At 48.7% G+C, this 23,403-nt stretch overlaps 1 protein-coding gene across 2 annotated transcripts in view; it reads left to right on the forward strand.

The window, feature by feature from the left end:
* LOC119198216 (teashirt homolog 1-like) overlaps positions 1-20,530 on the forward strand; it is a 33,283-nt gene extending 12,753 nt beyond the window's left edge. For both annotated transcript variants that reach the window (XM_037455163.2, XM_037455162.2), the window contains exon 3: positions 15,699-20,530. In XM_037455163.2, the coding sequence (XP_037311060.2) occupies positions 15,699-19,228 (3,530 nt within the window). In that variant the 3' untranslated portion in view covers positions 19,229-20,530. The remainder of the gene's footprint in view (positions 1-15,698) is intronic.
* Positions 20,531-23,403: the final 2,873 nt, after the last annotated feature.

Here is a 23,403-nt window from a genome sequence, read left to right on the forward strand (position 1 = left end):
GTTTGTGTGCGGAAGGTCGCTCCACTGAATGCAGCCACTAATCGGGCTTGTACATGAAAGCCAGAGTCAGTTGGAGTTTTAAAGAAAATCGGGAAAGAATGAATCACGTTGAGGAAAGCGTTTAAATGATTTCAAGCTATCAGTTCAACAACCTACACAGAATTTCTGTAGACAGTCATTCATGAAGTCAGTCATTCTCATCAGAGAATGAGAGTAATAATAATACTTAAGTACGTTTTAGTACTATTACCGTGTCACTTGGATTAGTCAATTCATATGTGTGTGTGTGGCGTGCTCCTCTCGGGTAAAAGGTGTAGTTTCTGTTGCTGATTTGGTTAAAATGACTCTTATTGTGGTAGCCGTATAAGGTATAGCCCTTCATGGCTCCTGCTCTGGCTTTCATACATTTGATCTCGTCGCGGCCTGGGAAACATTTGCATGCACGCACACACACACACACACACACACTCCCTACCTGCTACTGAGGAGTTGTTTGACAGAGAGATTACAGCTTTTCGGGCCCCAGTCGGAGGTCTGCGGGGTCGCGGCACTCAGCCCCGCGGGCCTGTTTAAGAGCGCGTTACGTCGCAGAGCAGCTTGTGCGTAGGAGCGGCCTGTCGGAACCAATGTGTCGGTCACAATGGCGAGCTGCGTCGGCCCGGGCCGCGGCATGCCTACCCGCAACTTTTCCTGTTAGAGCGCCTTGCCCCGCCGCACGCACTCCGTTTCCAGCTTCCTCTCATCCATCATCGGCTCACCTTTCATCTGAACCCCTCTCCCTCGCCGGTCCCTGCTAAGGTTGACTCCGTCCCAGCCGCTCGCAGAATCAATAAAGCGACTCACCTGGGCGCCCTCCCCTAAACCTGCAAGCCCTGGCCTAGGTTAGACTTTAAGAACGCCGTAATCCGCCTCCTGGCCCTGTTGCCATGTTGGCGTTTTTGGAGCGATCTTCTTTTGGGGCGAACGAACCGAAAACGTTCTCACACAGGATTTTAAATAAATACAGTTTGGATCCGTGTTTAAAAAACGGTGCCCCCCCCCCCCCCCCCCCCACTGCCTTCCAGCAGTCAGCGCTGGGGAGAAACTTTGGGTGAATATGTCCGTTTTAATAATTAAAAATCCAACTCGGGGCAGCACGAGGTGGCAGGCCGAGAGAGAGAGAGAGAGAGAGAGAGAGAGAGAGAGAGGGCAACAAAAAAAAAAGAAAGTACTTGTGACAGTATAATGTTTCCTTGCTTTGTCTGCGGGGGGGGGGGTTATGAGACGCGGTACATCATTAAGGAGAATATGCAGTGGCTGTGTCACCGAGGAGTGACCCTTCTAACAGGTTCACGGATAGTTCACCCCCCCCCCCCGCCCCCCCCTCCCCATGCCTGCCCACTAAATAGCTCACCGCCCCGCTCCTCCGTGCACGCGGCCATAGTTTTGGGTTGAGGGCGGAGAGAGTTTCACCGTCTCACAGTGGCCATTTTGATATCTTTGTTTTCCTCCTCCTCCTCCTCCTCTTCTTTTTTTTATTAATTATTTTTTTTTCTTCTCCTGTTGAGTCAATGCTCTTGAGCAGTGAAAGCTTTTCATTGATTGTAGCGTGCGGCCGAGTCAAACGAAAGCGCAATGGAACGGGCGCCGCTCCTCGCGCAGCTCCGAAGCGCGTCGGCCCGACGTGCATTCAACAGCCGAGCTCTACTTCTTCCCACCGCTCCCATTCAGCTCCTCTTTGTCTGTGCACACGCCCCCCCCCCCCCCCTCCTCCCTAGCCTCCGTGTACATTCTGTCTGTCTGTCTGTGTGCGTGCGTGTGTGTTTGTGTGTGTGCGTGTTGGGGACCAGGAAGACGGCCCCTTTTGTCGTTCGTCTCCATAAGCCTCTTTTATTTTTGAGCTGACAGACGTCACTCAGTGGCCCTGCAGGCCCCCTTTTTCCTTCCATCGGCACCCTTGAGCCTCTCTCTCTCTCTCTTTCTCTCTCTCTCGCCGGCGTACCAGGAGGTCAGGCGAGCACCCCTCTAACCCCCCCACCCCCACCCCGCCACCCCGAGCTACCCACCCACCGTCAGCATTACAGAAGATGGATGTGCCTTTAAAGCAGAGATTGATTGTGGATATCAGAGTTATGGCGCCATTCATCACGGCCGGTATTATTCAGACGAGCGGGATTGAACAAGGAGGTGGAACTCCTGAGCCCATGTGGGTGGGTTTTTGGTGTGGGGTGGGGTGGGGGGGATGAGAGTGTGTGTTACTTTGTGTGTGTGTGTGTGTGTGTGTGTGTGTGCTTATGCAGATGTACTCGCTTGTACCTTCATAAGTCGGCCTCACCAGGGGATCCTGGTGCTTGGGTCTGAATGTTTCTTGTCATTGTGTGTGTGTGTGTGTGTGTGTGTGTGTGTGTCGCTGTCTGCATTGATCTCCGGGTGTTTTTGATCCTCCTCCGGAGCCTGTTCTCGTCGGAGTCTGATTTACGGCTTCATTAGGATCCTTGCGTCACCTCCCCCTTTCTTTTTGACTCCCCGCGATCGCCGGGTCACCCTCGTAGACACACACACAAACACACACACACACACACACACACGCAGGCAGGCAGCGCACTCTCCGGAGAGGAAACAAGCTGCAACCAAAGGACTTTTCATCCCAAACACGTTGTAAAGTTTGTTTCTGTTCCGTTTGTCACCTTTATGCATAATCTCTTATTATGCATCAAGGCTCAGCACCTCATTGTGCCCTGAGAGTTGAAGTGCCGTGGCGGGTTTTTTGGAGGTGCTTCCCTGCCCCCAGGCAGCCCCACTCGGCTGAAAGGAGCTCTCATTGTGTGTGTCGTCTTTTATGGCGCTGTCTGAAAGGGAGGGATGCACTCCAGTCGGCATTCAAATGCACGCGGTGAAGCAGCCAGCAGAGCAGGACAAACACCACAGGTTGTAAAACCCTTTGAAAAGGAGAGTGTGTGCGAGGGGTGTCCGTGCATGAGGATGTGTAAATGTGCATGCAAAGGGACTGTGTGCAGGCTCTTGACTGAAAGGTTTTCACTCTCTTTGCCGTTACTCCTTCCCCGTTCCCGATGCAGTTTGCCACTTACTTTACCCCCTTTTTCTTCCCATCCGTCGACCTGTCTCCTGCAGTTGCCTGAAATGACTTTCATCTTCCTCCGCTAAGAAAAGAACCTCAAAGTTTTTGCTTCTCGTGGTTTTTAAAATCCACCACCACTATCAGGAGTCAAGACATGCAGAAATGTAAAAAAAAAAAGAAGAAGGTAATCACACTTTGTGCTGGTGCTTTTGTCGTCATTCCGTGATGGAAATGGGTCTAAATATGAGATTAGAACCTGCCGGTGACTGATGCTATTAGGCAGATATGCCATAGACTTTACTATCTCCCATGAAGGATTAGCGCAAATTATACTGGGAGACAGGCTTGATTTTTCCCTCTGCCTGGCTGGATGTGGGCATTTGAGGCACTCTAAGTTGACAGCGTCTGTCTCTGCTTAGTTCTCCCAGACAGGTTGTGTGACAGCTGATGCCAGGCGAGGGCTTAAAAAGTGTGCATGTGAGGGTGTGTGTGTTTTGTGCGTTGGACAGCGTTCGGTCTGTGTGTGTGTAAGTGCAAGTGTGTCCTTGTGTGTGTGTGTGTGTGTGTGTGAGAGAGAGTAGGAGAGTTTTAAACTGACAGGCGAGTGTGTTTCAACGTGAGCGCGCGTCAATGACGTTTCTTTTCTTTTCTTTTTTTCTGAAAACAGGTTCTCTGAGTAGGTTGACAATCGGGAAAGGCTAATTTTAAGCTTGCTGGCTCCCTCTTTAATTCTACACACTCTTATCTACCGTTACTTGAAATAATTAAACTGTCTGCATGATTGTCCAGGTGAAGCTGTTTTTTTTATTTTTTTATAGCTATGAATACGTGGGAAAGGTAGGCCGGACAGATTCTTGACCAGGTGCTGTGGAGGAAAATTCTTTATTTCTTTATTAAAATAAACAACAACTGGAGCTAACCGGATACAGGAGATTCACTTCTTATCCAAACCCTAACTTTGGCTCCTTAGAGAGAGGTGTGTGTGTGTGTGTGTGTGTGTGTGTGTGAGTTAAGTGTCCGTTAAGACAGCAAGCTGATGCCATCCATCACGCAGTGCTTAATGTGAAATTGTTTGAACTATGATGTTGACATAAGTGGAGGTAGGTGGTCGCGTGGTTGTTTCAGCTCTCAGGAATGTTCCGGGGAACATGCAAATGATCCCCGTTTTAGCCCCGCTGTCTCCTCTCGGCCCCGCTGATTTAGGAGTGTGACATGTCCTTTAATGCTGGGTAATAAACTGGAGCGGTTGGATTTACAGGCTCGAAGCCTTGTTTTCCCCCCCCGCTGTTTCTATCCTCTGGCTCCGATGACGACAACGAAAAGCTCCCGCGCCGCTGCGTTGAAAAGGTGTTTTTCAGGAGCTCAAGTAGCTTTTAGCAGAGCCGTTGGTTTTCAAGGCCTTTTGCCATGTGTCACACGGAACATGTAACAGGGCAGAAAGTTTCCAGTATGCAGCGGAATTTAGTTTAGATCAAAAGTCCCAGAGTTGACCTCAGTCAGATCGAGTCATATCGAGTCAAACATGTCTGAATGTGTTTCCTGACCACTGAACCACAATGTAATGTGTGACAATTGTCCATAATGAGCTACCTGCGTATGCAGAACAAGATGAGCCGCTTCTCACTGATAACCAATCGAGCTGTTTGAGTCGGTACCAGTATCTGATGTCAGTATAGATATCACCTAGAGCCAAAGCGGGGGATCTTTACTGCACATTCAAAACCACTCATATCCCATATTCTGATTCACCGCATCCTCCGACTTCTGTTTTTTCCTTCCCACTCCTCCTCCTCCTCCTTAGTTTCTGAGGTACAGTGTGATGCACAGCGGCGCTCTGCCGTGTCAGCAGGATAGGAACAGGTCAAAGTGCAGAATGACTCAAGATAGGTGCGGCGTCCGACCGGCGCATACTGTGTGTTTTGCTGATTTTGGCATCTTGTTTGGATTTGAGCCAGAGGAGGCTGCCCACCTCGACTGTGATGTGGCTAATGCTGCTGCCCGACTACAGCCGGTGAATATGACTGTTTCATAATGTTTGTATTTCAGCTGGCTGACCGGAAAATGCACCTCAGCGTGGTGTGGGAGGATTTACTCACCAGCTTCAGTGTGTAAATCCCGCCGCGAAGCCTGCATCGCCTTCCTAGCAGAGCGTACGATCAGTGAAATACTGTCGCAGAGGCTTTCCTAACCTCGCATGAGTACGTTTTGAGGGGCGACGCGTGTAACAATCACGTCCCTTTTTTTAGCTTGATGCGAAGCATTTTCAGTTCCAGTATGAACGTCTTTAAAAAACCCACATCGGTGCCCTCTACGCGAGATGCTCCAAATCAGTCTCCTCGACACAGTTTGACTGATCAGTCCGAGGCCTAGTTTGCTGCTGCCAGCACGGGACTCCATGCTCAGTTTCTCTATTTATCTCCACGGCCCTCGCGTTTTTTTCCCCCCATATAAAGACAGTCCACGTCCAACCGTGTCACCGCGTGATGGATTGCATAGTCCTCTTCTCTGGAAGGAAGGAAGGAAGGAAGGAAGGAAGGAAGGAAGGAAGGAAGGAAGGAAGGAAGGAAGGAAGGAAGGAAGGAAGGAAGGAAGGAAGGAAGGAAGGAAGGAAGGAAGGAAGGAAGGAAGGAAGGAAGGAAGGAAGGAAGGAAGGAAGGAAGGAAGGAAGGAAGGAAGGAAGGAAGGAAGGAAGGAAGGAAGGAAGGAAGGAAGGAAGGAAGGAAGGAAGGAAGGAAGGAAGGAAGGAAGGAAGGAAGGAAGGAAGGAAGGAAGGAAGGAAGGAAGGAAGGAAGGAAGGAAGGAAGGAAGGAAGGAAGGAAGGAAGGAAGGAAGGAAGGAAGGAAGGAAGGAAGGAAAGAAGGAAAGAAGGAAAGAAGGAAAGAAAGAAAGAAGGAAAGAAAGAAAGAAAGAAAGAAAGAAAGAAAGAAAGAAAGAAAGAAAGAAAGAAAGAAAGAAAGAAAGAAAGAGGGAGTGGTGCCGTGCAGCAAGTGAAGGACATGGCAGCTTAGTGCCGGCCAAAAAGACTGTGCTGAACACCTGCTCCTGTCTCCAACGCCCCTTCAGCCTCCTCATTACCTGTCAATCTATCACAAGGCAGCCAGATCAAATGTCTGCAGCAGCCAGGACTCGCACAGAAAAGGGAGGGAGGGAAGGAGGGAAGAAAGAAGGGAAAGAGAGGGACAGATTGCATGTCTGGGAGAGCTGAAAATGAAGGGGAAGTAAATGGAGCAGCTGCGTGTGCATATTTAAGATCTGTTGATAATTTGGGGTAAACTTTGTCCACAGTGTAATTATTTAAAAACTTCTGCAGGTAGTTTCTCCTATTTGCTGAAATTTAGAATACATACTGTATATACTGGCAGTTGGATATTACATGCAAGTGTGTTTCATCATCGCCAACAAAAGGGTTAAAAGTTATTAGGAATCAATTCCTTTTCTTTTCACTTCAATCAAAAAATGTAAATTCTGGGGGACTTTCAGGTGTGGCCCCTTTAACGTCACCATATATTACACTGACCAAAAATCAATAGTATATTGCCAGACATCTGTTTTATGTTAATTATTTTCATGGTACCGAACGCCGCCTCAAAGACACACACACACACACACACACAAATACTAGATTCACGCGTTTAAACCCCCACCATCCAGCCTTTGATTGGCGCCTCGGAGGGGAGGCGGGGCCTGCGGTTTCAGATAACAGTGACAACGTGTGTGCGTGTTGGCCGGGCACATTTGTATTCATGCAGATATACCCAGGTGTATTTTGTGTGTGTATGAATTGTTTGGGTCTACATTTCTAATATTATGTGTGCGCTTTAAAAGGCAAATGAATTTCCACTCATCCAGGTGCATTAGTGCACACGTGATCACTACAAGCCCTCTATTTTCTGATCCCTTTCCTGATCCCTTTCAGTCCCCCTCCCTCACTTTCTTCCCCGTCTTCCTCCAGCTCTCTCGCCGCTCTCTCTCTTTTAGTGTTTGAGCTGTGGTGATTTACGGTAATTATCCAACGTTGGGTCATCTATCAGGCTGGCCGTTGCTAGGAGATGGAAGCAGCAGCTGCTGCTGGCTGTTGTCTCGTCAGGGACAGTGCATGCGTGTGTGCCTCTGTGTGTGTGTTTGTACATACTTGTGCATGTTTGTGTGCTTTTTCCTGTGTTTTTTTTTGTGTATGTGCCAGCTTGTGCATTTTAAAGATAATGTCCAGGTAAACGCGGGCCCATCCTAATGCTGGTGATTTAAAAGCGCAGGGGGTGTAGGAGACAGAAGGACGCAAGGAGTCTACTGATGGAACCAAGGACTATATACGAGGGAGGAAGACTGGGGTGATGATGGGGTCAGAGGTTGAAATGGGCCAGGTGGAATGTGAGAATGTGTGTGTTTGTTGGGGGTCAGAGGGGAGGCTTAGAATGCACAGGTGTGTGTGTGTGTGTGTGTGTATGTGTGTGTGTGTGTGTGTGATAGACACAGGAGCTGCATGATAAATGTATCTAGGCAGATGGATTTTGGAGGAAGTCGGGCCTTTGGGAGTTGTTTTAGTAGCTGTGAAAATCACAAGATGGAGTGTGTGTATGTGTGGAGGGAGGGGGGGTGGTCAGCATCATGCAGATGGGTGCTGGTTCAGAGCCCCGCTGAGGGGCCCATTTTCTCCTCATTTTACCGTAGTAATCCACCGTAACCATTTTGTTGCAGCCCGTTTCGGGTTTCATGACCTACGCACGGCAGTCATGTCGGAGCAGACCTTAATGCACGCAAATCCTGCATGCGCACACACACACACACACACACACACACACACACACACACACACACACACACACACACACACACATTGAAAGGTCAACTGCAAACATTATAGTCTTAACACTGCATTCAGTGAACATGGTAGGGGGCGTTTTCAAAGGGGGCACAGGTTGCTCGTAGCTTGTAGCAGAGAGATTGATGGGTTTGATGTCCATGCAATATGCAAGACTTGGACAACGCTAGAATTGCAATTACAGTACATTAGCAATCACGATCATTACTCTGATGGTATTAGAAGTAAAAGGGAATAAAAGTAATAAAATGCAATTTTGCAAACTTGTTCAAAACACACACCGACACTGTTCAGACTGGGAGCAGCCGACAAAGAGGTGCTGATGAAAGCGTCTCGCTCGCAATTTAGCATCCGAGTTGTTTCACTGGAGTTTTATTTATCGGCAGATCTATAAAAGGCAGCTGGATATAAGCCACACGTCCACATGAGCGACGGTAACTGTAAATACAACCTCCACTCTCGACTCTCCATACCGGCCTAATTAGCACCAGTTAGCATTTGTCATTGCGTTTAGGGGTGAAGATTAGGAACACCTCTCAATTAATCTGCAATCAGCCTGTTTGTTAATTAGCTAACCTGTTCTAAGTGGCCTTCGGGGCTCTCGTGTAATTAGCAAAGCTGCTGGGAAGCAGGTCTGTGTGTTGACATTGACCCAAAGCGTACGCGGACGCACAACGCAAGCATGCACACAAGCACATGCGCATTGTATCGGACGCGCAGCTCTGCAGATCCGTCTCCAGAACCCCTGGCTCCCGCTGAATCACATAAAGAAAGGAATGGCCCTCCTGCATGTAAGAAACCACTTCTTAAACACACACGCGCACACTTTATTAGTTGTCGCTGTGACATGCTGTGCGCATCCAAACATCCATATTTGCACATTGTCACGCCTGCAGCGATGCACTGGCACTGATTATTCCTCCATTCACTCAACAGCAAACCTGCATCCCTCAAAAGCATTCTTGGAAAAGAAAAAAAAAACACACACATACTGTACTCCCCATGCACGTACACTCTTTTGAACATTTTATCCTTTTCAAGTGCAACAACATCCCCACCAAAATGAACAGCTTCTCCGTCGCTGTGTCGAAGGATTTTTTTTTTCTTCTTCCCTTGCTCACTTCAAAGCCATTTGTTTACTCTGCTGCCTCCTGACATTGTCTGTGGTAATTAAAGGAGCGCACTGAAATTTATGATTTAATTATACGGGCCTTGTTATGCAGAGAATACCAGGATGGGCTGATAGGCTCAATAAAAATGAATAAATTCCATTCGGGTTTATTGAACCCATGTTTGCATGGAGGGTGCAATAGTCCCGGGCACTCAGCCACTCACAGGTGTGTGTGTGGGTACATGTGTTTGCCTACATGCGCGTGTATGTTTATTTATGTATTGCAGGACAGCCGCAGCAACAGCAGCTGAGTGCAATATTTGAAAAAAATAAATAAAAAAAGCCAGATGAATTGCAATCGATTGGCGCTGGTTCACGGTATTGATCCGCCAGCATGTTAAAGCCTGCTGTACTCCATGAAGAACACTCAGTCAGTCAGTGTGGGCGACCCCCCCTCCCCCCCTCACCCCACACCCATTCACCAACTAACACTGGATATTCTGTAAATACTGTAAATGTTGCTGCATGCATGTGTAGCACGCTCTAGTGTATGTCTGTGTGTGTGTGTGTGCGTGTGTGTGTGTGTGTGTGTGTGTGAATTGGGTTTTGTGCATGCACCGTAATGGAGACTGATCTTGGCTGTGGCCCACAAGCTGCTTCTCTGAACTGATCTTTGAGTTGGTCATAAATAGCGCTCACTCTATAAATAAAACAGCAGCACTTTTCACACTCGCTCTCCCTCTCACACACACACACACACACACACACACACACACACACACACACACACACACACACACACACACACACACACACACACACACACACACACACCAACCTGCCCACAAGCCTCTTGGATCTCCCACCTGCCCATATTAAACATATGCGCATTGGCCTCCCATCAATCCGGGCATCATTCTCTAGAGGTCAGATAGAAGGATGTCTGGGGGCCATATTGATATGTTTACATGAGAGCATGACCTGCATCAGCTTAGCACTGGCTACCTGCCTGACCCCCCCTCCCGTAGCGCCTCGTAACGCGAGAGAGTAGCCGATCGATATCTTCCCAGAAGTGGTGACTAAACGGCAGTAGCTGATGAAGCCTCTGTAGCTGAACCCCTTTGGTAAACAGTGCAGTCCTTCAGAGTCCGAGAAGACTTTGTCCCGTCTCAGTTTGCTGTCGAGGTCCCGCGGACCGGCCGGGCAAACTGGCATCTCCGCCCGGGGCGAGCCATCGGGCTCCTGCTTGACTCAATGAACGTCAATAATACACAATTTCACCACTGATCCTGTTTTGCGCAACACTTATTCCCATTCACTCCACGTCCCACGTCAGTCCGCGACGTCGCAGCGTGTCTCGAGGACAACGCGTCCCGTCCGCTGAGCTGAACACAGGCTAGAAGTGTTTTGAAATGGGGGGGGGGGGGGGGCGGAAGATAAATTGGTACAGCGAGCTGGAATGCTGCAGCAGTTATTTGAGGCCGTGTAGGTGCAGCCTAGGCCATATGCTCCCATTATTCCGCCTGGGAGGGGCCCATGTGGGCATACGAGCAAGGCCGGAGAGAGGGAGGGGGGTCTGGGTGGGGGGGAACAGAAGGCAGGGGTGATGGAGGGGGGTGAAGGGAGAAAGGTGGCTGAGGAATTATTTTAAGGAGAGCCCCACAACCCCCCCCCCCCCCCCTATCCAGCATCTTTTAAGAACGGGATACCTGGCGAAGCCTGAAGATGAGGACGAATTAGCTCCTAAAGCAAATGATCGCCTTCACCCTCAATATCCGGCGCTCTCACCGTCGTCTTTGCATAATTCATCTCGTCAAGTTTTAGGTGCGACGAGAGTATAATTTATGAACTCCTGAACTTCTCAGCTCTTCTTGAGGCTCGAGCTTTTCAATCACTTTTCACATCGCAGAGCTGCTCTTGGCAAGGTTCCGCGCGGCATCGCGTTGGTTTTCACGGACTGACAAAAAAACGTAATATCAAGTCAAATGGTGAAAGAATACTTCACGCCGTGGATCAGCAAACCTCCCTCCGTTCGGGTCTTATGGGTATATTTTTCATAAACATTTCTTCCTGCAGATAGCTTAATATCTATGCTTTAAGACAACAAGGCCCAGATGCGGCTTTGTTATTGGCTTCATATCTATTTGGCTCTTGTTTCTCCCTCTCTCGCTTCCTCCCCCTAGCTGTATAGTCTCTTGTCAAACTGAGGCCTGTGTTCCTGATCAGGGCATTGCTCTCATGTTAGCCGCTTCACGGAAGCGCATCCCAGCATTCCCTCTGACACGCCGGCAGCAGCATTACCATAATTGGCTTTTCTACATGACGGGACAGAGGAAATAATAATGTCATTTTATTTACAGCCCTCTTGTCCCGGTCCGAGAGCTATCACCCTCCCCCCCTCCCTCCCTCCCTCTTTCTCCTCTCCGCACATACACTGACATGCACCCGCCCCCCCCCCGTCTATCTCATCTCCCTCTGTGTCCCGCTCTGCCCGTGCGGGGCGCGAGTCTCGTTCTGCCACGGCGTGTAGGTCAAGCGATGGCTTTTTGATCAGCTCCCGTCTAAAGCCATCAAGGTTGAGAGGCACGTAATGGAGAGCGCGGTGACAAACAGAATCTGGGGAAGGAATAAGACTGCCAGTTTCCTATTAAGGGACGGCCTAAACGGCCTCCGCGCCCCCCTCCCCCCCCCCCCCCCCCCCCCCACCCACCACCACCACCTCACCCTCCTCCTACCGCCCCACCATTTCCTGCTGCGAACCCACTCCTACACTGCCTAAATCACATGAGTGAAGGGGCCCGTGATTGGACATTAGAGCCCCAAATGACTGCCGTGATTGCCCCCTCTTCCCAAACTCACATCAAATAAATAAAGAAATGCGTGTAAATAAGTAGAAGGAGGGGCGTTGGAAGAAGGGGGCTGGTGGTGGAGGTGAGGGGAGGGGAGGTTGTCTGGTTTCACCCCTTTTTCTTTTTCTTCTTTTTCATCGCCTGTCTGCCTTTCTTATCTGGTTTGTTTGGCTTTGACAACGGCCAAATGGTGACGCTCCGCATGCCTGACGGAGAGTTTTATTGATTTAACAACCAGCGTCTGCTCAGCAAAGCAGAGGGAGAACGTGCAAGGCGGTACGGGGGGGGGGGGGGGGGGAGAAAGATGGCAAAGTTTGGAAAATGAGTGATATGTTTCTGCTCTGCCTCTTGCACAATGGTGACGGGTTGTATTGCGTTTGGTATCGTTTGCCAAAATCAAGTCGAGCTCAAAGTCTTTTAGAGGCACGATAGGACTCATTTTTGTTTTTGAATGTTAAATGCACAAACCTCCACACACACACAGATTCCCAATGCCAAACCCTGTAATGACACTTGGCATTCTTTAATCTTTGCGTGTAAGGTACACATCAGTGAAAAGGGTGCAGTTGAGAAGAGATGAGAACAAAGCGCACGCTTCAGCTCTTCATCTGTAATCAAATAAAGGTCTGTCGGCTTAAGTATTTCCTGTTAGCCGACATGTAAACCTTTTGATACTGTTATGTTCAGGAATCCTCTGCGGAAGGCCTCGCGTCCAAGCGAGGTCCGTCAGCCAAATAAGCCCGACTGCGTGGTTTAATCAATGTCACGGGACGTTTATTTGTGAGGAAACCGAGTGAAGTCACAAATTGAGTCCCATAAAATAACATTCCCTCAAAAAGAGACCTGATGTTCGTCGCCCAACACAAACCAGTTCGCTATGAAATAAATCCAATTACAATTCCACCCGCTTTGCGCCATCGTGTGAGAGTGCTAGTCCAATCGTGCATAATGCATTTTTCTAAAAAGGCTCTGAATAACCTATTAAGGGGCTACTGCAAAACCCTTTTTTGCTTCCTAACATCCCCGTTTTGTAAGCAGTGTGTTAACCATATGTGTAGGTATAAGGAGTTCAGTGACACACTTGTGCACTCGTGTGCTAATTCTTGCTTCGGCGGTGTGTGTGTGTGTGTGTGTGTTGTCGGTGATCTGGCGTGGCTGGTGGCGGGGGCTTGATCGCTGCTGCTTCTGACAGTGAGGCTGCAGTGCTATCCTGGCCACGCTGCCGCCTGTCTCTTTGATGGCGGCGCGTCCCCGAGCGAAAGTGACAGGCGCTTTGGCGACCGTGCAGATGGCCCTGCTCACAGCCATCACCCACTCTGCGAACCAAACCGCCAGGGACGGCACGCGGGCCCCGCCCCCTTTCCCCCCTCGAGCCCGGGCCCTTTTGCTGCTGGTGTTGCTCCGCATTGTGCGCGTGTCCGGGGCGAAAGGAGGAGCGTGATCTGGTCGCCCGTCAGAACCACACATCGTCAAGCTTGCGGTGATTGAACCGATGAGAGTTTTCATGTAGCTCTTAATATTTCTCCACCCTCGCGCTTTAGATTTTAGCATCCTGTCAGAATGGATGCAGCCTCTCAAAGGAGACGGCGGGGTAATTTATTTCAGACTAATGTTAGCCGCGTTTCATGGGTGTTGTACATCCAGGGGTTTGCGAAAGCGTCCGCTTGGTGCCTGTGATTTTTACAGATGCCTGTGTCTGCCAGTCTCGTGTCTGTGTGCTCTTGATATCTCCCTCTTTGTTGTTTCCATGACAACATGGCAGGACAGGCATTGATTGACAGGAATCGTCAAAGGGTTCCCTGGCGACCTGCTCATTGTTCGAAAGCCCCTCCCTGCTGCAGTCTGGGTTTTGTCACTCACCCAGTTTCTGATCTGCTGCTTCTCATTCCTGCTCGCTCTCATTGTGTGTGTGTGTGTGTGTGCGAGTGTACGTATTAAGCATTGATGACTATCGGGGTTTAGCAAGCGTTTTGGCTACAGCCGTTGTGACTGACGCACACGGGTAATTCCCACTGTATGTTTGCAATGCAGTGGGTTTTTTTTTTTTTTTAGAACAATGAATAGCCGTATAGGATCTTTTCTATATTAAATGGCCGATATATAATGATACCCTTGTGTTCTAGAAGAGGGTTAGCCAGGGGGAAGGCACTGTAACAGAAGACACTCAGCAGATGTGTTGTAGAGTACAGCACGTAATGCTAATCTGCTGTGTTAGGGATTTTCAGGAGTTTTAGAAAGTGTCTCGGTCTCAGTCTGTCAGTGGGATTGAAGCGCAGCCAGGTTCTCCTGTACTGCTCTCATTTCACTGAAATCCTGTCAGGCGTTAGGTGGAGTGTGTGTTGCTCTTTCGGGGGGAGAGGGCTGTATCAGTAGCATGCAGCGAACTCAGACTCCTAGGCAATATTATGGTCGGAGTTTGCACTGCAAGAGCAAACATGTGCACTGTGCGCACAGTACTCCCATCCGCATGGCGAGGTGAGCGCGCAGGCGAACACGCGTTTGCAAACAGCCACTTACCGAGGCACTCGCACGCACGCGCGTGCAACATCATCACGCAGCCGACGGTGCAGCTGCTCACCTCCCCCACCTCCTCCACCCATCTCCTCTCAGGCAGCAGTAAATGTTGCCAGTGTATATATATCAGGTATTATGTCCACTTAGATTATGATATGACAGGTTAGCGTGCCGTTTGAAGCTGACAGCACATCTGTTTCATCAGGAGAGACTGATACTGGCATCTAGGACACACATCTCACCATGCAGGAAGGAGATAAAGGAAGAAGCTAGGGGGCCGTCTTTCCTGTCTCCCTGCCTCCCTCACCCCCCCCACCCCCCTCTCTCTGTCTATCTCTTCTTTCTCCCTTTTCTCTCGCAACGACTCTGCCCGCCCACCAAACCCACCTCCTACTGCTCACTTTTTCTTTCTCGCCACATCTACTTTTCATTTAGTTGTTCTCCTCGGAGCCCCCCCCTGTCTCTCCCACTTGCGGATGGCTGCTGTTTCTTTGCTAGCCTGCTAACAAACACACACACACTTGCATAAAATCGTACAGAGAGTCTGGCCTTTTACTCTTTTATTTTATTGGTAAACCTGTTACACCACAGCCTTGTTTAGGTCCCTTTCACTTTTTAAATGTATTTTTATTCAAGCAATGTCCAGGCAATTTTTGATCACAGAACAGATGTAGTCTTTCCTTATGCACAAGACTCGTTTTCCTGCGGCAACCGTTGTGGCGTTGTCTCTGTTTTGCCAGATCCTGCTCATTAGCTCAACTGAAAATGACCTTCAGCGCATTAGAGTGGGTTGGGAAAAGCTGCAATATCTCCGAATTGATGTTTTGTTTCATTCCCTCCCCGATCAGTTGCATAACTTGTGTTACGTGAGGAGCAGAACTTCGCTGACTGGATGAGTGAAAGGCAATAAAGCTTGGGGAAGAGAAAAAGAAAGAGAAAAGGGGGAGTTGAACATGCAAGCATGCAGCTGGCTAACAAGGCCAAACAGCCAGTCATTTCCTGGGGAACACAAGGCATGTGTGGAGGAATAGGGAGTTGGGAAGGAAAAGGACAACTGTCAGAAGCTCAGTGATTTATTTTTCCCTTGGAGGCTTTTTTCACCACTGGCTTTCAGTGCCACATGTGTGTGCAAAATGCACACAAATTCATGCATGCATACACACACTTACATTGGCTTGAGAGTAAAAGCCTACATTTCCCATCATTTAGTATTCATTCCATGTTATTTTGACAGCGCTCCTGTTGGTGTGCTGTAAATCTTTAATTTCACTGAACTGACCTCTTTTCTTCCTCTTCTTTTCTCTCCTCGTCTTTTTGTCCTTTGTCTCTTGCTCTGTTTCTCTCCAGCGTACATGCCCGAAGATGAGCTCAAGGCAGGCGATCACGATGAGGAAGAGCACATGCAGGATGACGGCCTCTCATTAGACGGCCAGGACACTGAGTTTCTGTGCAACGAAGAAGAAGAAGATGTCGAAGGGGGCCAGCCGCCGAGTTACAGAGACTCTCCACTCAGCAATGGCACTAACCCTGACGCTGGATACGGGTCTCCCCTCAGTGATGCCAGCGACCGGCTGACGGACTTCAAGAGCACCTCTTCCAGGGACGGTCAGGAGAGGGAAGGCACGGCTCTGCCCTTCCGCCCCAACAACGGCCTCTCTCTCCAGGATAGCCTGGCGCAGATGAAAGCCGTCTATGCAAACCTCATCTCAGATGCCTCCTGGTCCAGCATCACAATGGACATCATGAAATCTAAGCCCGCTGCAGCCGGCAGTGTCAACAGTGCCCACACCACTCCAGAGCCCGCCACTGCTGCCCCGGTCTCCATAACTACGACCACAAACAAGAGCAGTGGGGTCAACATGGCCAGCAGTCACCATAACGGCAGGAGTTCCAGCACCACCGTCAACCACACAGGCAGCGCAAGTGGCAGCACTAATGGCACAGCAGCTAGCTTTGTTAGCAGCCACAGTGCAACCAGCTGCGGTGGGAGCAGCAGTGGTGGGGCTAGTAATGGTGGCGGTGTGGCCTATGACTGGCACCAGGCAGCACTTGCCAAAACTTTTCAGCAGAACCCCTACCACCTCTTACCCGAGCCGAGCCTCTTCAGCACAGTGCAGCTCTACCGGCAGAACAACAAGCTGTATGGCTCGGTTTTCACTGGTGCAAGCAAGTTCCGCTGCAAAGACTGTAGCGCTGCCTACGACACACTAGTGGGTCTAACGGTGCACATGAACGAGACGGGCCACTACCGAGATGACAACAAGGACAAAGAGGAGGATCAGGGAAAGCGCTGGTCCAAACCGCGTAAGCGCTCCCTGATGGAGATGGAGGGGAAAGAGGACGCCCAGAAGGTGCTGAAGTGCATGTACTGCGGCCACTCGTTCGAGTCCCTGCAAGACCTCAGCGTTCATATGATCAAGACCAAGCATTACCAGAAAGTGCCTCTCAAAGAACCAGTGCCAGCGTTGGCCAGTAAACTGGTCTCCACTTCTGCTAAGAAACGAGCAATCCATGATGCTATAGTCTCCCCATGCTCCCCGGACTCGGTCCATGCTGGAAGTGGTGGTAATGTTTCTCTTGGGGAGGTTGGCAAAGACACAAAATCCGCAGCGAACCCTTATGTTACGCCAAACAACCGCTATGGTTATCAGAATGGCGCAAGCTACACATGGCAGTTTGAGGCTCGTAAAGCCCAGATCCTCAAATGCATGGAGTGCGGGAGCTCTCATGATACACTGCAACAGCTGACTGCCCACATGATGGTTACTGGTCACTTTTTAAAGGTTACAAATTCTGCCTCCAAGAAAGGGAAACAGCTGGTTTTTGATCCAGTGGTGGAAGAAAAGATTCAGTCTATCCCACTGCCACCGACCACGACCAGACTCCCCGTTCCCAGCGGTGTTAAGTCGCAGCCAGTGTCCCCTGCCCTCTCCTCTGGCTCAGAGGAGAAGAGGGATGGCGGTGACGATGAAAAGGTTGAAGGCGGTGAGCCAACGGAGAGGAAAATCAAGGAGGAGAGAGATGACCCGGCTGAGAAATCGGAGACAAACTCCACATCATATAAATACCTTAGAGAAGAAGATCTGGAGGAGACACCAAAGGGTGGTTTAGATATTCTCAAATCCCTTGAGAACACAGTGTCCAGTGCCATCAGCAAGGCCCAGACAGGCACACCCACATGGGGCGGCTACCCCAGCATTCATGCAGCCTACCAGCTGCATGGTGCCATGAAGAACTCTGCTACCATTCTTCCCCCAATGGTCCAGAGTGTCCAGATGCAGCCGATATTTAACAGTGGGCTGCGAGGCCTGGTGACTGACCACAGCTCAGTCATTCACTCCCCCCGGAGCCCTTCCTCCCCTACCCTCCTCAGGAGCAACGTCACTGCCATGGAGGAGCTTGTGGAGAAAGTGACAGGCAAAGCTGCCACTGTGAAGAAAGAAAAGGAGGAGAAGATGGTGAGCCTTGAACGTTGTCGGCCCCCATCGCTAGCAAAATCCCCCTCTCCTGCACTGAGAGAGCAGCGGGAACAGTTAGCATCCCCAAATGACCTTTCTGTCGGTAAAAAAAGAAGTATGAGCCCGGGCGGTGCAGATTCAGAGCTCATCTGCAAGAAGGAGCCCAAAGAGAGCCTAGTAGATGGCCACAGCAACCATTCCAAGAACGGCTCTGAGGCGTGCCAGTCCCCAGTAACTAATGGCAACAGCCTTGGCATCATCACCGATCACTCACCGGAAAGTCCTTTCATCAACCCTCTCAGTGCACTGCAGTCAATCATGAACACGCACCTGGGTAAGGCCTCCAAACCAGTAAGCCCAGCTGCAGATCCACTATCAATGCTCTACAAAATCAGCAACAGCATGATGGATAAGCCAGCTTTCCACCCAACTCCTCACAGCAAGCCAGCTGAGCCGATCAACCACTATCCGTTGTACGAAAGCAGTGACCAGCCCATAGACCTTAGTAAAAGTAAAGCCACCATTAATAGCAACAATAACAACAACAACAACAACAACAGTGTTCTCTTGACCAACAACAGTGTAAATGGTAACAAACCCCTCATTCCCCTCCCTGACTCGATCTCCTCTCCTCTGAGAGAGAATGCTCTGATGGACATTTCTGATATGGTGAAGAACCTCACTGGGAGACTGACGCCCAAATCTTCAACTCCCTCCTCGATCTCAGAGAAGTCGGATGCCGACGGCAGCGCATTTGAGGATGCCCTGGACGACCTCTCTCCCGTGCAGAAGAGGAAAGGGAGGCAGTCCAACTGGAATCCCCAGCACCTTCTCATCCTCCAGGCACAGTTTGCCTCCAGCCTGAGGGAGACCTCAGAGGGCCGTTACGCCATGACTGACCTGGGCCCCCAGGAAAGGGTCCACATCTGTAAGTTCACGGGCCTTTCCATGACCACCATATCCCACTGGCTGGCTAACGTGAAGTACCAGCTGAGACGGACTGGGGGCACCAAGTTTCTCAAGAACATGGACTCGTGCCAGCCCGTGTTCCTCTGTGGTGACTGTGCCTCCCAGTTCAGGACTCCCTCCTCCTACATCAACCACCTGGAGTTTCACCTGGGCTTCAGCTTGAAGGACCTGTCCAAACTGTCGACTGAGCACCTTCGGGAGCAGCAGGCTGCCTCAAAGGTGATCACAGACAAAATGACATTCGGCAGCCCCCTGTCAGCCTTGACCACCACGGCAGAGGACGACACGAGCTCTGTGTACCAGTGCAGACTTTGCAATAGGACATTCGTCAGCAAGCACGCAGTCAAACTGCACCTCAGCAAGACCCACGGCAAGTCTCCAGAGGACCACTTGGTGTATGTCTCTGCTTTGGAGAAACTGGAGAAGCTAGACAAGATGGAGAAGGTTTAAGCGGGGTCTCGGGCTGAGAGTAGAGACTAACGGCTGTGGAACTGACTAGAATTTCATTGCACTAAAATGACATTGTTCACAGTTACTGCACTGGGCCGAACTGAGCCGCCAGAAAAAGAAAAAAAAACGGTCTTATTATTATTTTCTCCTGTTGTGATAACTGCCTGACTGGACCATGTCTTTTCATGTTGATTTGTTTTGGTTTCGCCAAGCTTTTTTTACACTTATTTTGTAATATATTTATATGCTATTTGTCTGGTCTGTGCATGTATTTTAGTGAATCAAGGTTAAACACAAGATTTTAATCTTTTCATGGCAAAAATACAACTACTGCTTCAAGGTAAAAGTGGCGAGAGGAAAAATAATTGGTGGGAGAGAAAACTGTAAAATACTTGATATGAAGAAGGAGAAATTAAATGTATACACCAAAAGGATGAAAGAATACCCTGAAAGACTGAAGTAGCACCTTAGACAGTTGAATTCTGAATTTGTAAAGAGAACATGTTTTGAAATATCTTCCATTTGTCAAAATCCATCAGATTTGAAAAGATCAAGGACCATCATTTCCCCCTTCTTCTTCTTCCGCCTCTTTTGGGTTCCTGTCACTGCAATGTTTCTGATGACGAATGGCCTGCTCATAAATCTGTCAGTGTATTAGAAAAAAGATCACGTGAACATTTGGAAAAACTGAAATGCTGCTTCTGGTTTACGAGTCAATCAGTGAAAATGAATGGCCGTCCGTATGCAAGTTTGCTCAAAACACTTTTCCTTGTTGTGAAGTATCACCTTATTGCAATTTTCCAGTTGTTACAACATTTTCTTTCTAAATCGTGTCGCTTTATTCAACTGTAAAGAGAACAGTCCGTTAAATGTAAATGATTACCAGTGAAATGTCAGTACTCCATAAGACATATCGTACCATTTGAAACGGCTCAACATTCTTTGTATCTTAAGGTGTGTGCATTCTCTAACTTTTATATTGTCATTTTATATACAAAAAAGGATAAAAAATAAAAACAGATGGTGTATATTGATATATGCTGTAGAGCTACAAAATGTCCTTTTTTAAAGAAAATACAAATTTAGCTTCTTTGGCTTGGTTTACAGAAATGATTTTAATTATACTTGCATCCAATTTGATGCATGAAATGGTGTGGAAAATAAATAAGCGATGCACAATGACTATACATTTCAATGTTTTATTGACCATATTGTAAAAAAAAAAAAACTTTTTAGCAACGATTAGTTTGTTTAATTTCTTTCTCAATTGTAAAATAAACCCCAAAGCAGTTGTTAACAGTCGTCCTCTTGTGGTTGTGTGTTCATTTATCAGTGTGCTGCACCAAACTCTACATATATATATATAAAATATCCCTCTATAGTATTTGCTTGGCGCCAGATTAAAGCAAGCTTGCCCGTATAAAACATTTTAGAGGGTGTTATATTGAAGCTTTCAGAGGTAAGATCCAAAAAGCCCTTTTTCTCACAGTTTATTTTATCCGCCGGACCAACTTTTATGTGTTTGATAAGTCACTTGTGTCATACTTGGAACTGATGACTGAGCCACATCATACGGCTGATGATTTATATAATGATGAAGATGACGGGGAGGATAAGTCTCTGAGGGTGGCTATTGTACTGTAAGGAACTCATGCTAGGCTTGTGACTGGCCTTCGGAGGGCTTTCTGAAAGAATCAGTGTTGTATTAATGACGGCGGTGCACTTTTGTCTGTCTTCTTGGAACAAAATGCGATGGGTGTCTGTGCTGCCTCAAAGCCTCCTGACCGGCCACATCGAAGCATCCGATAATTAACACAACCGTTCATTTGATACAAGAACATGAAGCTGTCCTTTTTTATCTTCTTTTTATCTATCGGGCACAAATTGTCAATTGTTGATCCTGCATCACGTGCATGATTCATCGGGGCCACCATCCAACACACACGTGGGCAGTACATCCCACATTTGAGTTTATTTCTTCAGATGGAACCACACTGAAGGATTAAGTGTCCCGTTTGTTTGTTGGCGTTTATCGCTAGAACCTTTTTGGTCACCACTGTCAGGACGCCATCGTGAAAGGTCAAAACAAAAAAGGAAATAGTGTGGTGCAGAAAACCATCGCTTCTCGCCATAATTGACTTTGCCCTAAAAAGAGATGCGCATAGTTACTTTCAGAGCATCTCAGACGCTGTCGACACCTTACATGACTTATTACGCAGCGCCGTGGTCATCTCAATTCATGTCCTCCACGCTCTTCTGTTCTCTCGACTTTGTGTCTTCTTGAGTTTTCCTTGAGTTGGCCCCTAGAAGACCCCCAGCCCAGGGGGTTGTCTTCCTCCGGCGGCCCTGCAGGTGTAGGGTCTGCATTGGGAATTTGATCTCTCATCTCGCCCCCATGTCTGAAGACCCTGATAGGGCGCTCACAGTGCCAGCCTTTGTACGGATGACGCCATGCTGCAGTGTTATGACTTCCATCCCTCACACTCACAATGTGTCTGGTGTCGGCTGCGTGAGTCGCAAGCACTCACTCTGCCCAGCTGTATTAGCATGAGTGTCTTTGTGCAATTACGCACCTCCTCGATCTGGCTGCACCTCGCTGTGTTGATACATGGATTCAGTGACAAAGGAAACACAGGCGGAGGGCAGATTAGCCCGGCTGAAGATGCAGCTTCCTCGGGAAGGGGCTACTAGAGTTGGGTTATAAAACAAACAAGGCAGATAAACAAGCAACATTTGGCGGAGATAGTGTTCCCTGCACACCAGGAAAAAAAAGAAGAAAAAACACACCTTGTCGGTTTAATACCCCTCAGCTAAACCTGTACATTTGCTGTGCCGTCAGATAGCTGCTGAGCCGATAGAGACTCTTGCCTGCTTTGTTAGAGATCAGTGCAGTGTTTCCTGTACGTATTCTATGTAAATTACATGCGATAATCGCCACGCACGGCACAATGCTGGTTCCCGTGGTGCAAACGGAAACCGAGGGTAGATAAACGCGGGCACGGCAGATTTGCATAGCCTTTGTGTTTTGGGGGCGCCGCTGAACGTGAGCCCTGAGGATTGGTAGGGATTTCCTCAAGGTTTTGTATAAGTAAATGCCTGCTTCCTCTCAGGGCTGGGACCATTATGTACAGCAGAGAGGGGTGGGTGTAGACAGGGGGGCACAAACGGAATAACAAAATCACCTGTGCTGGTGGGAACACGGCGAGCATTAACCTGCACAACTCACTGTCTGTCTCCGCAGAGATAGAACAGGGGTGTATGGGTGTTTGCATGGGAATGTGTGCTCTGCACAGATTCCTTCCATCGCACCCGGTGCGCTGTGTGTGCCTGTGTCACCGGTTAGAGACAATGATGGAGAGGTGTCCCTCCACGGTTGGGAGATCACAGGGAGGTGGGGATAAATAGAGAGGGTGTGTTGGTCCCAGCTCTTCTGATGTTTCCTCAGAAGTTCATCCCTAAAGCTCCAAGCTGTGTCATTAGCTCCAGTGAATGTATGTTCAGCGGGAACACACACACACACACACACCTGTGGTTTCCTGACAAGTCTCCTGTGAGGCTTATATTCATGGCCCTTGTTCTTGCTTTGTATGGAGGCCTGAAGATCATCGTCAGCCAGGAACAAAGACAAAAAGCGTCTGCTGAGGAGCCGTAAACATGTTTCTATAACCTCCAACTTTGCACTAAACTCAGGCGTATGGGTTTAATGCCCTTTGAAAAATACCTCAAACCAAACAAACAATGTCTGACAGAGAATCAAGAAACAAGGCGACAACGATTGAGAGCCTTTGAACTGGATCAGAAACTAAAGTCGCTGAAAATCTGTTTGGATCCTGATAAAACGCCCCATTGTGGAAATCACATTCGGGAAGAAGCGATCAGTGTTCACGCTGTGCATTCGATACCCGCCGCAGTCTATTTTTATGTTGATTTAAGTTTGTTATACTACAGGTATTTTTTTGCTTTTTCAAATTTCTGTTTATTTTCTCACAGCAGCAGACCCTGGCAAAACCGGGGTCTTTATATTTCCAGTTGTTTAAATTTCTTGAACTGGAATTTCAGTTCTAATATTTCAAAACTTGGTCATTTGACTTGTGTTCTACTGGTTCTACTGGGAAAGAGACTTGGTAAGGACTGGTTGTACTGAGAGAGAGACAATGAGGGGACTGGTTTGAGTG

Source organism: Pungitius pungitius, chromosome 11 (assembly GCF_949316345.1).
Source record: "Pungitius pungitius chromosome 11, fPunPun2.1, whole genome shotgun sequence".
NCBI classification, from domain to species: Eukaryota; Metazoa; Chordata; class Actinopteri; order Perciformes; family Gasterosteidae; genus Pungitius; species Pungitius pungitius.